General features: G+C 51.4%; 1 protein-coding gene across 1 annotated transcript; it reads left to right on the forward strand.

The window, feature by feature from the left end:
• Positions 1 to 71: 71 nt before the first annotated feature.
• Positions 72 to 5,531, forward strand: SWI5 (SWI5 homologous recombination repair protein; the record flags this gene model as incomplete). The annotated part of the gene is made up of 6 exons (XM_082400643.1): positions 72 to 97; positions 191 to 364; positions 691 to 739; positions 2,462 to 2,583; positions 3,380 to 3,474; positions 5,190 to 5,531. 6 exons carry the CDS (start codon positions 72 to 74, stop codon positions 5,252 to 5,254), a joined length of 531 nt encoding a protein of 176 aa, XP_082256769.1. The 3' UTR covers positions 5,255 to 5,531.
• Between the last annotated feature and the right edge of the window lie 6,739 nt (positions 5,532 to 12,270).

Here is a 12,270-nt window from a genome sequence, read left to right on the forward strand (position 1 = left end):
AAGGAGGGACCAGGGCGGTACTAGGCCGCAGCGGTGTGAGCGTAGCCTCAAATCCCTAATCCCATTAGTCGATGGGAAAGTTGAAAGGGGAAGGGGCGTGACTAAACCATAGCTAGCCAGGAAGGACGGGGGAAGGCCTAATAAAGACTGCGTGCGCAGCCGCTCTCCTTGCCTATCTGGGCGGGGAAAGGCGGGGCCCGACCTCGCAGCGGGCTTATATAGCTAGCTCTGTGACGCTTCGGTGTGCGTCAGAGAATTGCGAATACCGGGCGGACCTGAGGGGCCGCTTTCCCGCACGCGCCCTGGACCCTCCGGCACTGCAGAGCTCCCCGAGTCGGGGACCCCGGACCCCAGGGCTGAGGAGGTGGGCGAGGAGCGGACAGCAGGGGGAAAGCACATCTCTTCCCAGTCACTTTCCTGACTCCCCGTAGCTCTGCCCCAGACTTTCTCTCCCCAGAGATCGCCTCCAGAGACCACCCCCCCTCCTTCCACTGCTCCACATCAGAATCTCTCCTTCCTCCAGGATCCCTACCCCGATCCCGGGAGCATTATCTACCCTCTTCCCAACCGGATCCAGTCCCGGTCTCTGTACTTCACAGCAGTTACTCCTCTCACACCCTCACAGTACCCCTTTCCTCCCAAAGCGGCCTCTAGGTCCAATCAGCATTTTTCCCTCGGATTCCTCTACAGGACTCAACCAGGACTTTCCAAAAGTTGCCGCGGGGCTTTCCGATCCCCTGTGAGTATGCTTGTGCCCCCTTCCTTGCCCTCCACCCTGTACCCCACTGCTGCTCCAAGTCCTCCTCTCCGTCCCCAGCAGCAGCTGACCCACCCCCCGTCCTCTTCAAGATCTTCCCCCAGCTGACCTCATTCTGCTGAGAAACTCTAGGTCATTTCTCAGTCCTTCCCCATCTTTTCCTCCTGCCCACCAAGCTTCAGAGAAGAAACAGCGTCCTGTACTTTGTCAGTGGTACCCCAGGCTCTCCAAATGGGCTCTGTCTCTCATCCTTCCTGACAGCACCACAAGTGGCTGGTTGATTTTGTTCGTTTCACACCACTATCCCTCCCTCACCCATTCCACCCACATGGAAACTACTCCCTTTCCCTCAAACGCATGTACTCTCTCCTGCCTTAGGGCATTTGGATACACCGTCTGGAATACTTTTTCTTCCAGCTTTTTGCCAAACTGATGCCTACTCATCCTTTAAAGTTGAGCTTCCTCAGAGAATTCTTAGCCCCACTTCGGGCTCAGGCCAATAGCTTTGTTAGCCACTCCCCTAGCACACTGTACTTCAACTTCAAAGCACTTTTCAGACTGGTAGTTAGTTGATTGGTTATTTGTCATTGACTCATTCATTTGACAAATTCATTCGAAACAGTGCTTACTATGTGCCAGGTACTGTTGTAGACACAGGGCAATCAGCAGTGAATAAAACAGAGTCCCTGCCGTCATGGTGTTTACACTCCAGTGGTATAAGGCCGTCAGTGAAAATAATATTAATGAAATATACAATATGTCAGGTGATGATAGATGTTAGAAAACTTCAGGACAAAAGGATAGTGACTGAGGTGTGGCCATTTAAATGGGGTGGTCAGGAAAGGACTTTCTGATGACGTGTGACCTGTGAGCAGAGCTTTGAATGGAAATTTCTGGAGGAAGAGCATGATTGTTGGGGGTTCTATGTCTGGGACTAGGCTATACGTTCCATGAAGGCAGGGGGCCAGGCTTGATGTCTTATCCATTGCTGAACCGCTGGAGCCTTTGCCAGTGCCTGGCAGCTAGTGTTTACTCACGATGTGTTGACTGACTGGTTAAAATCCCCTGTCCTAAGAATGAGAACCACGTCTTCCTCGGTCTCTTGTATTACAGTTGCTCCAACAAACGTTTCCTGAAAATTAGCAGTGTACCAGGCACTGGCCTTCACAGCTTTTAGACGCAGAAAGGACAAAGATGAACTGTAGCCCCAGGGATGGGTTTTGCTACCCAATGCAATTATAAAGCCAGTGACATCATAGACTTGACAGGAGAATCCAAGAGGTAGACCTGACGTAGATTCTCTGGGATCAGATTGGGAACCAGGATGGGTCCTTTAGTTAAAGTTGGGTTTGGCTGGGAGTGAAAGAAAACCCCAAACAATGGTGGCTTAAACAGTCATCAGGAACCCATGCCTCTATCATCCAAGACACCGTTCAACTCCAGCAACCCTCCAGCTTGTAGGAAAGAGGAAGGCTAGAGAAAGGCATGCCCTCTCCCTGGAAGGACAGTTCCCAGACATAGCATATGCTATTTCTAATTAAGTTCCACTTGCCAGAACTTAGTTATAGGGCCACACCTAATTCCAAGGGAAGCTGGGAAATGTAGTCTTATTCTGGGGTGGAGGGTGTCTGTTACCAACCAGAAGCAGGGATTGGATATTGGGGGATAATGTGTAGGTTCTGTGTACGACTCTGTGCCACGCAGCGGCCATCTCCCAAGTCTGGCCAGGCTGATGGGGCCAGCGAGGATTCTCTGCACCTTGACATTCAGAAGCTGAAGGAGAAGAAGGACATGCTGGACAAGGAAATCTCCCAATTAATATCTGAGTAAGTCTCTTTGGGTTCCTCAGTGTGCTTAAGATAACTTTTTTTTTTTTTGGCCGTGCCATGCCATGCAGCTTGCAGGATCTCAGTTCCCCGACCAGGGATTGAACCTGGGCCACGGCAGTGAAAGCACCGAGTCCTAACCACTGGACTGCCAGGGATTCTCTAGATAACATTTAACTAGTGCCCAGTAACTGCAACCTAGCTTAGCATAAAAACAGGACTGCGCCAGGAGTTCCCAGGAGAATAAGGGGAACTAGGAACTGGAAAGCCATGGCTCTCCCAGTCTCTTCTGGGGCCCACGGTCTCTGCCTCTGCTTCTGTCTGCACATGGGCTCTGTCCTCCCTCTGCAGGTGGGGTTTTCAGTGCCCAGGGGAAGCTGGCTCTTCCACAACTCCTGGGTTTTCCCATGCCCTTTGCTCCAGCCACATGGCACAGACTGAGCAGCCTTTGAACGTGCATGTCACACTTGAGGGGATCTGATTAGCCACTCATGTGCCCATCTGTGAATCCCTTGGCTGTGACCAGGGTTACATAGTACCAGCGTGGCTGAGGATGCCTCCCTAAGAGTACAGGGAGAATTTGCCAGGAGTGAGGGGGTGGGCAGATCTCCTGCCCTACCTTAAGCTTCATGAGAGCAGGGTCTATCTTGGCATCACTATCCTGGTTCCCAATGCCAAGCACCCAGTAGGCCCTTAGTGAACATTTGTTAAATAGATGCCTCGTTACTCTCTGAACCTTGGAGCCTCATCGGCTTTCTCAACGATATTCTCTCTCTCTCTCTATTTCTCACCCCAGAGGCTACAGTGTAGATGAACTGGAGGACCACATCTCCCAGCTCCATGAGTATAATGACATCAAGGATGTAGGCCAGATGCTGCTAGGCAAACTAGGTGAGGGAGTCCCCATGCCCCAGGGGTGGTGGGATTTTGCTCCTGGGCCTTCTAAACTTACCCAACCCCCCTACCATTCTCAGCTGCCACGCTCCCTGAATGCCCCTCCCCTTCCTGACCACCTAGCGAAGCCACTGTACAGCTCTTACCTGAGTGCCTGTGGTTTTTCCCTCGGGTATAGAGCCTGCTTTGGAGCTACAGGCAGGTTTGAGCCTGGGCTCACCCGCCTGCCTGAGGACTAGGGTTCCCAGTCCCCCGGGGCCTACTCAGACCAATGGAGACCCCAGCCTCGCCTCAAGTGGCCGACATGCTATAGAGGCAGAAAGTGCAAGGGGAACTCTGTGGCTTAAAGGGGTATTTTGTTCCTCCTGGAACACAGTCTCACTATCTAGAGGGCTGAGCCGAGACACAGGCACCTGTGTGTCTGAGCTGGCTGGGACAGCCCACCTTGGAGGTGAGGAAATGTGTAGGTGGCCTTGGTTCCATCACCTGGCTTGGATCGGTGGGCACGCTGATGTTCAACCAGCAGGGACCCTTTGGGACAGCGCTCAGAGCTGGGCTGTCGGCCCGCTGGCTGCCTGAGTTGCAGCTCTCGTCGCAGAATTGCCCATCAGCATCCGGGATTCCACGGCAGGAAGGGCTTCTCCGTGTGTCAGTGGGGAATGGGTCTCAAAGGAGGGGAGGGAGAAAACAGAAGGAGGTGGAAGATGATCAGGGCCCAAGAAGAAAGGAATGTGAGGGGACTGTAGCCTAGAGGCCAAGGGGAATAAGCTCTTGTGAGAACCCAGTTTGAGACCTGTCCTTCCAGGTCGTAGGACCTGGAGCAGGCGGAGTGTCCTCTTTCGTTCATCCAGTGAGTATTTCCTGAGCACCTACTCTGTGCTACTCAACAGGGTATGGGGACATTTTGGTGAACCGGACACTTTTTTTTTTTTTTTAATGTTTATTTATTTATCTATTTACTTGGTTGCACCAGGTCTTAGTTGCGGCAGGCGGGCTCCTTAGTTGTGGCATGTGAACTCTTAGTTGCAGCATGCATGTGGGATCTAGTTCCCTGACCAGGAATTGAACCCTGGCCCCCTGCATTGGGAGCGCGGAGTCTTACCCACTGAGCCACCAGGGAAGTCCAAACCGGACACTTGAATGTCTCCATTCTCATGTGACTTATGTTTTGGTGTTGGGGTGGGGGAGGGGAATGGTCAAGAAGTAAAGGAACACAAATAAATGAATTATAAAATGTGTTAAGTGCAGTGAAGGAAACAAAAGACAGAGATGGAAAATATTGAGGTATGAACAGGGTGGCAGGGGGGGATGAGCCAGGGTGGTCAGGGCAGGCCTCTGAGGAGACCCCTTCCCTTGGGAGGAGAGAAGTCTGTGAGGAGGCATGAGGAAGGGCATCACCAAATGGCAAGGGCACGCACATGGGCCAGGGTTTGCAGCTGACCACTGATACAATGTAAGTGTAAACTGACATTTGCAGCACATGACTCTTGCTGCTGCTTCATGTGGGTGAGGGTTAAGTGAGTCTAGTTTGGAGGGACCAGACAGGGCCCACAGTGGAGGAGCCTGGAAGGAGTAGCAGGAGGGTTATCTGGGCCAACTAGGGGAGCAGGAAGAAAGTGCTGGAGAGGGTCCTGGGTAGGCCAGGGCTTTGGCCATTTTCCCTCCCACTTCTCCCACTGGACATTCTTCCTTCCTTCCTTCCTTCCTTTCAGCCGTGATCCGAGGTGTCACCACCAAAGAGTTGTATCCAGAATTTGACCTGGACATGAATGACTGAGCTCACAGCCGCTTGTCCACGGCCCACTGGGGCAGGCCGATGTGGACATGAGAAGCAGTGAAAGCCCAACCAGAGCACCTACAGGCTTTCCAGTGAGAAAGTGTCAGAAGCCCTTTTCTAGAGAGCCCAAGCCGAGTCAGGAGGGAGCCCAGAGAAGAAGGGGGGCAGAAAGAAGGGGAGTTCCCAGCTCTGAGGTTCCTGAAATGTTCCAGTGATACCTGTGTATGTGTATATGTATCCTGTTTGTAAATAAACATATGAGCGATTTTGGTGCAAATCTGTATGCTGATTCCCTCTCCTCTGATAGCCCCCTGATCCTACCCTGGAAAAAGAGAGCCTGCCTTGGATTATAACAAACTTCCATGTGCCAGGCACTGTACTAAATGCCTTATATCCATTATCTCTAATGCTTCAATCCATCCTATGAGGAATTAGTATTACTATCCCCATTTTACAGATGAGGAAATTGAGACTCAGAGAGGCACAGTGACTTGCCTGAGGTCACACAGCCAGTAAGTGGCAGAGCAGGGATTTGAGCCCAAGTCTTCACTCTGAAGCTTCTGGTGTGCAACACTGCCTTTCTGGGCTGGGAAACAAGTGGGTAAGAGCTGAGAGTGAAATAGTGACATTGGGAGGAATTCTTCCCTGATCTATAGAATCAGGGTTCCACTCCCCAACTGTAATTCTCTGCCAAGCATGGGTGAGCTGTTGTCATTTCTTCACCGCGTGTTGTTCATCCTGAACAACCATCACTGGCAGAAGTACAACTTGAGTGTTAATAACTGCTGAGTGCAATCCAGAACAGCAGGATCTCACGTCGGACTTGCTAAGTATCCTGACTGCTCCCGCTGCCCCTCTGCCCTGTCCCTGCTGGACATTCTCATAAGATTTCAGAAGTTATAGCAGTGTTTGGGGACAGGCTTTCATGAGGTGAAGTAAGTTTAGTTTCTAAAAACCAGCCATGCAAGTCAGGCCTGGGTTTGAGTTCCAGCTCTGCCTGCTTACAAGCTGTGTGACCGTGGGCAGCTGGCTTGGCCTCGATAAGTAGAAATGATAGTAGTGCTGTATGCATCAGGGCAATTAGCATTAGTTGCCTCAACAACCCCCAAACCTCCTTGGCTGAATGCAGTAAAGGTGCCTTTGTTTCACAAAGTCTGATGAGGATCTGGTAGCCCTCCTACGTTTTGGAGCTTCACCGCTGGAACCCACAGTCGGGGGAAAGAGGTGGAGAAGACACGTCAGCTCTGAACTGACTCACCCCGAAATGGGCAGACGTCACTTCTCACAGACAATGGTCCAGAACTAGTCATGTGGCCTAAACTGCTCTGGGTGAGCACCCAGGTATTTGATAGGGACCAGCTGCTGTCACAGCCACAAGTACCTACCTCCAAAGAGTGCTTCAGGGATTTGATGGGACCCAACACCTGGGAACGTCAGTCCAGCTCCCCTTTATTGCTGGACAGCAACCCGTCCTGCTCAGGGGATGGCGCGACCCAGGCCCATGCTCTGGTCCTGTTGTAGATTGCAGACAGTTGGCTTGTCTTGCCTCTGTCCGCAGAAAGAGGAGCTCTGGGAGCCACGGTGTCTGGGTCTCTGCCACACAGTGCTTCTCTGCCAGCAGTAAGTAAGAAGCAGTGACAGTGCAACATGATAAAGGCTGTCATGGGGTTACAGGAGCACATTTAAGCGGCACCTAACCAATTTGGGACATTGGGGAAATGCTGGGAGAAGAGACATCGAAGCCTGTGCAGTAAAAAGAGTCAGCCAGGGCTTCCCTGGTGGCGCAGTGGTTGAGAATCTGCCTGCCAATGCAGGGGACACGGGTTCGAGCCCTGGTCTGGGAAGATCCCACATGCCGCTTAGCAACTAGGCCCGTGAGCCACAACTACTGAGCCTGCGCGTCTGGAGCCTGTGCTCCGCAATGGGAGAGGCCGCGATAGTGAGAGGCCCGCGCACCGCGATGAAGAGTGGCCCCCGCTCGCCACAACTAGAGAAAGCCCTTGCGCAGAAACGAAGACCCAACACAGCCAAAAATAAATAAATAAATAAATAATAAAAATAAAGGAATTCCTTAAAAAGAAAAAGAGTCAGCCAGACAAGAACGTGGGAGAGTAGTATTCCAGGGGGGAAACTATTTACAAAGGCCCAGAGGCCGAGAACTTAGTGGAGCCAGGACTCCAAGGGACTCTGGTTGCAGAGTGATTAGGAATGAAGCCTCTCCCAAACACAATTGTAACCCAACTCTGCATTTTGGACCAATCTTTTTTTTTTTTTTTTGAGATGGGTGTGGTTTTTACTTTCCACAACTTACATGTTTCATAATTTAACTCTTTTTTTAATAAATTTATTTATATTTATTTTTGGCTGTGTTGGGTCTTCATTGCTGCATGCAGGCTTTCTCTAGTTGCAGTGAGCAGTGCGTGGGCTTCTCATTGCGGTGGCTTCTCTTGTTGCGGAGCATGGACTCTAGGCGCGCGGACTTCAGTAGTTGTGGCACGTGGGCTCAGTAGTTGTGGCACGCGGGCTCAGTAGTTGTGGCTCACAGGCTCTAGAGCGCAGGCTCAGTAGTTGTGGTGCATGGGCTTAGTTGCTCCGTGGCCTGTGGGATCTTGCCGGACCAGGGCTCGAACCCGTGTCCCCTGCATTGGCAGGCGGATTCTTAACCGCTGTGCCACCAGGGAAGTCCCTATAATTTAACTCTTATGATTTGAAAAAAATCCAATAAAGACATTAAAAGCAGACATTTAGGAAACAAAAACAAAGGGAATGAACCATGATAATGCTTACTTAAGACAGTAGGATTATTGGTGGTTTTCCCCTTTTTTTCCCACTTCTCTGTACAGCATGCAATGTTATTATACTGTCGTCAGCACCACAGTTGTAGGACCACGTCTCCACACCTCCACCACTTCTTATTCACTTAGTTCTCAATCTAGCTAGTTAATGTTGACCTTCCTGTAATTAATTCATCCTTTCTTTTATTTTCTTTATTTCTCCCACCTCGTTTTGGTAGCTAATTTCAAATCTTATAGCAAGAGGGCTTCCCTGGTGGTGCAGTGGTTAAGAATCGCCTGCCAATGCAGGGGACACAGGTTCAATCCATGATCCGGGAAGATCCCACATACCATGGAGCAGCTAAGCCCGTGTGCCACAACTACTGAGCCTGCGCTCTAGAGCCCACGAGCCACAACTACTGAAGCCTGCACACCCCAGAGCCCACATGCCGCAACTACTGAGCCTGTGCTCTAGAGCTCATGAGCCACAACTACTGAGCCCACGTGCCACAACTACTGAGCCCACGCACCTAGAGCCCATGCTCCGCAACAAGAGAAGCCACCGCAATGAGAAGCCTGCGCACCGCAACAAAGAGTAGCTCCCGCTCGCCGCGGCTAGAGAAAGCCTGCGCACAGCAACAAAGACCCAACGCAGCCAAAGATAAATATAAATAAATAAATTTATATTAAAAAAAACTTATAGCAAGATATCTTTTCCTCTTTAACTCTATACTAGTCATTTTGCTTAACTCTAACCTTATCCTCAACCCTAATTCCAGCCGTAATTCCAAATGTTACTAGAAAGCAAGGACACTTCTCACTAGTTCCCTAAAATCCCTGCCTCTTTACGGTTTTTCGTTTTTTCCGCCTTGCCACGCGGCTTGTGGGATCCTAGTTTCCCAACCAGGGATCGAACCCGGGCCCTCGGCAGTGAGAGCACAGAGCCCTAACCACTGGACCGTCAGGGAGATCCCCCTGCCTCTTTACAAATTACAGACCTCCTGTGGCTATGCGCTTGTTTTCTGATGATCGCCCAGAGTTGCATTCTTCTGGAAGGCAACAAAAGGCACTAAGGTAGATTCCAGGTTCTCGAGTTAAGAATGAATACACTGCCAGTGCTCCAAAGACTTTTGCATTTGGGGCCAATTTTAAGGCACCCCTGGAGGATGCTTGGAAAGCATCATCTGGGTCCATTTCCCTCTGTGTGAGGTCAGCTCTCCCAGGTGTGATGGCAAGCAGAGGCCTCAAGGGGGCAGTGTCTGCTCAGAGATGCGCCCAGCTGCGGGGGAAGCTGCCCCTGGGAGGGCCCTGCCTGGGAAGGTCTGGTCCTGCCAAGCCACTGGCCACAGACAAGATCCTCAGAATGCCCCACATAGAAGAGGGGGTTCTCTATGGCAGCACCTCTCCCAGAGTCTGAAGTGACCCCAACCGCCACCCTGGGCAGTAAGGAGCCAACTGGTTGTGAGATGTGCATAGTGACGCATGCCATTGGTCAGGGCGTGCCCTGATGGTGCTAGGAAACAGGCTACCAAGGGCAACTGACACTGTGAGTGCAGGAACATTGTTTGATCACATCCAGTGTAAACCTTACTCCAAAACATTCATCATTTGGTACATACTAGAGTTCAAAACACTAATGAAATACAGCCTGTATTCTCATCCCTGAGGGCAGAAAGGGGTCGTTTCCGGGCAGCCTGACCTCATCGAGGCAGTGTCACCAAATAACACCCCGCTTTAGCTTTGCTCAGAAGAAGAGGACAATTTGCAGAGGGGAGGAAGGCCAGATCAGGGGCCGTCTGTTATGGAAGAGTGGTGCCTGAGGGGCCCGCAACCTTGATGCCTGGAGGCTCTGTGATGAAAGCTCTGGGTACTGTCAAGTCGGGTGTTGTCACCAGGTGAAAGGTGACGACCACCATTCAAACCAGTCACAAGCCGAAGGTTTCCCCAGAGAAGGGTTGATGGAGATAACTAACATTTCTGAAACCCTGTGGGTCAGCAGGGAGATGAGTGCTTCATGGGCAGTATCTCACCGGCACCTCCCAACCAGAGTGTGGGTAGGTGGAGTATCCCCATTTCCAAACTGAGGTCTGAGGGGTGGAGTAACTTGCTCAAGGTCACAGTTCCAAGAAGCAGCTGAGCCGTCAGGCTCGAGAGCCTGGCTGACGGTGAGCTGTCCTCCTCCCAGCTGAGGCTCAGCCTCTCTTTTTTTTAATTAATAGCAACTTTATTTATTTATTTATTTATTTTTGGCTGTGTTGGGTCTTCGTTTCGTGCGAGGGCTTTCTCTAGTTGCGGCAAGCGGGGGCCGCTATTCATCGCGGTGCGCCAGCCTTTTATTATCCCGGCCCCTCCCATTGCGGGGCACAGGGTCCAGATGCGCAGGCTCAGTAATTGTGGCTTACAGTTGCTCCGCGGCATGTGGGATCTTCCCAGACCAGGGCTCGAACCCATGTCCCCTGCATTAGCAGGCAGATTCTCAACCACTGCGCCACCAGGGAAGCCCATCAGCCACTCTTGAGTCTCACCCAAGGTCATACATTAATAAAGGAAGTCAGAACTTGAATCCAGAACTCTGAGCCTTTAAGCCCAAGGTCTTAGCCACAAATCTTCACTGTGCTTCTTCGAATTTTACCTGCCCAAGGCCCTGACCTAGAGGCCTCTACCTTGAGTTTGGCCTTGGCGCCTCTCTCCTAATTCCTCTGAGCAGGAGGCTTCGCTCCCTTCCCAGAGAGCCTCTCATCCCCAACATTAGGAACTCTGAACAGGTGGAGATCCTCTCCTAGCCTTTAGCTCCCTCAGCCTCTCGTGTTCACTCCAGAATCCCAGAGGATCTCAGCGGCAATGACAATCATAGCAGCCAACACTGGGAGCACATACTCTGTGCCAGGCCCCAAGCCTAGAGCTCAGCATGACTACAACAAGTATTTCCAATGGCAGCCCTAAGAGGTACATCATTAGCCCCATTTTCCAGATGAGGCAAATGAAGCTCAGAGAGGTTAAGTCACTTTCCCAAGGAAACAAAGCTAAGTGGCCAACTCCGAGGTTGAAGGTTCCACAATCATTCTCTCTTTTTATTTTGTTTAATATTTATTTATTTATTTATTTAGGCTGCACCGAGTCTTAGTTGCGGCATGCGTGAGGGGTCTAGTTCCCCAACCAGGGATTGAACCCGGACTCCCTGCATTGGGAGCGCGGAGTCTTACCCACTGGACCACCAGGAAGCCCCCACAGTCATTCTCTTTAAAGACCAGGTAATAATTTCCAAACCTCTGAGTGTCACAATTACCTGAGAGGGCTTTTAAAGAAAAAGATATGGGTCTCTAACTCCTCCCTAGGGATTCTGCTTTGGTAGGCCTGGGGCAGGCCTGTATTTTTTGTAACAAGCTCCCCAGGTGTTTTTGATATCTGGCCTCTCCGGTGAGCATTCCTGGATGGTTGACAGGTTGCTTCTAACCACCAGGAATAACATCCAATCAAATCCTGCCTCCAAACCAGCCATCTTCAAACCCATCTACAGAGCCACCAGACCCTAAGAGCCAGCTCTGGATCAAACCTAGGTGAGATTGTATCTGGCTTCTCCCCAGAGCCTTCTCATAGGCCCAGGCATTTGCTAGCTCTGCTCCTCCAACCTCCACCCTGGCACCAGCAGACCTGCCCAGCTGGTTTGCCCGGAAGGAGACTGGCCTGTTTTGCCATCTTAGGGCTCTTCTCGCTTCTGATTTACTAGGGGCTCAGGAAGTACCTGTAGGGTTGGGGGCGGGGACTACTTGGAGAAGATTGCTGGGCAGGGGGTCGCAGGCTGCTTTGCAGACCACAAGGGGGCTGGAAGGCCCCGGGACAGCCCACCACCTCACCCATCACACCCGGCCACCCACCTGATGCTTGTCTCTCTTAGTCAACGTCCACTGCCCCGACAGCATCCCGATCCAAGTCTCACCAAGAGGGAAACTTCTTGGAGTAACTAATGTCTGTCCCTCTGGTTACCCAGCCCACCTCCAGATGAGTCCCACGCCTCCTGCTGAAGTGCTCGGAGGAGGGGGTTAGTCAGGGTCTGACTGGATATTGCAGAAGAAATCAGATGGTGATACGGTGGTGGGAATGGGGTTTTGTTTGTTTTTATTCTGTGGCCAAACAGAGCTAAAGCTCAGCAGGCCATGCCATGTATAGACAGATGCAGGAGGCTGGGCTGGTGGTGGCTGGACCTCCCCAGACCTCAGTTTCTTCATCTATAAAGTAGGTAAA

Source organism: Balaenoptera borealis, assembly GCF_965194805.1.
Source record: "Balaenoptera borealis genome assembly, chromosome: 8".
Classification (NCBI taxonomy): Eukaryota; Metazoa; Chordata; class Mammalia; order Artiodactyla; family Balaenopteridae; genus Balaenoptera; species Balaenoptera borealis.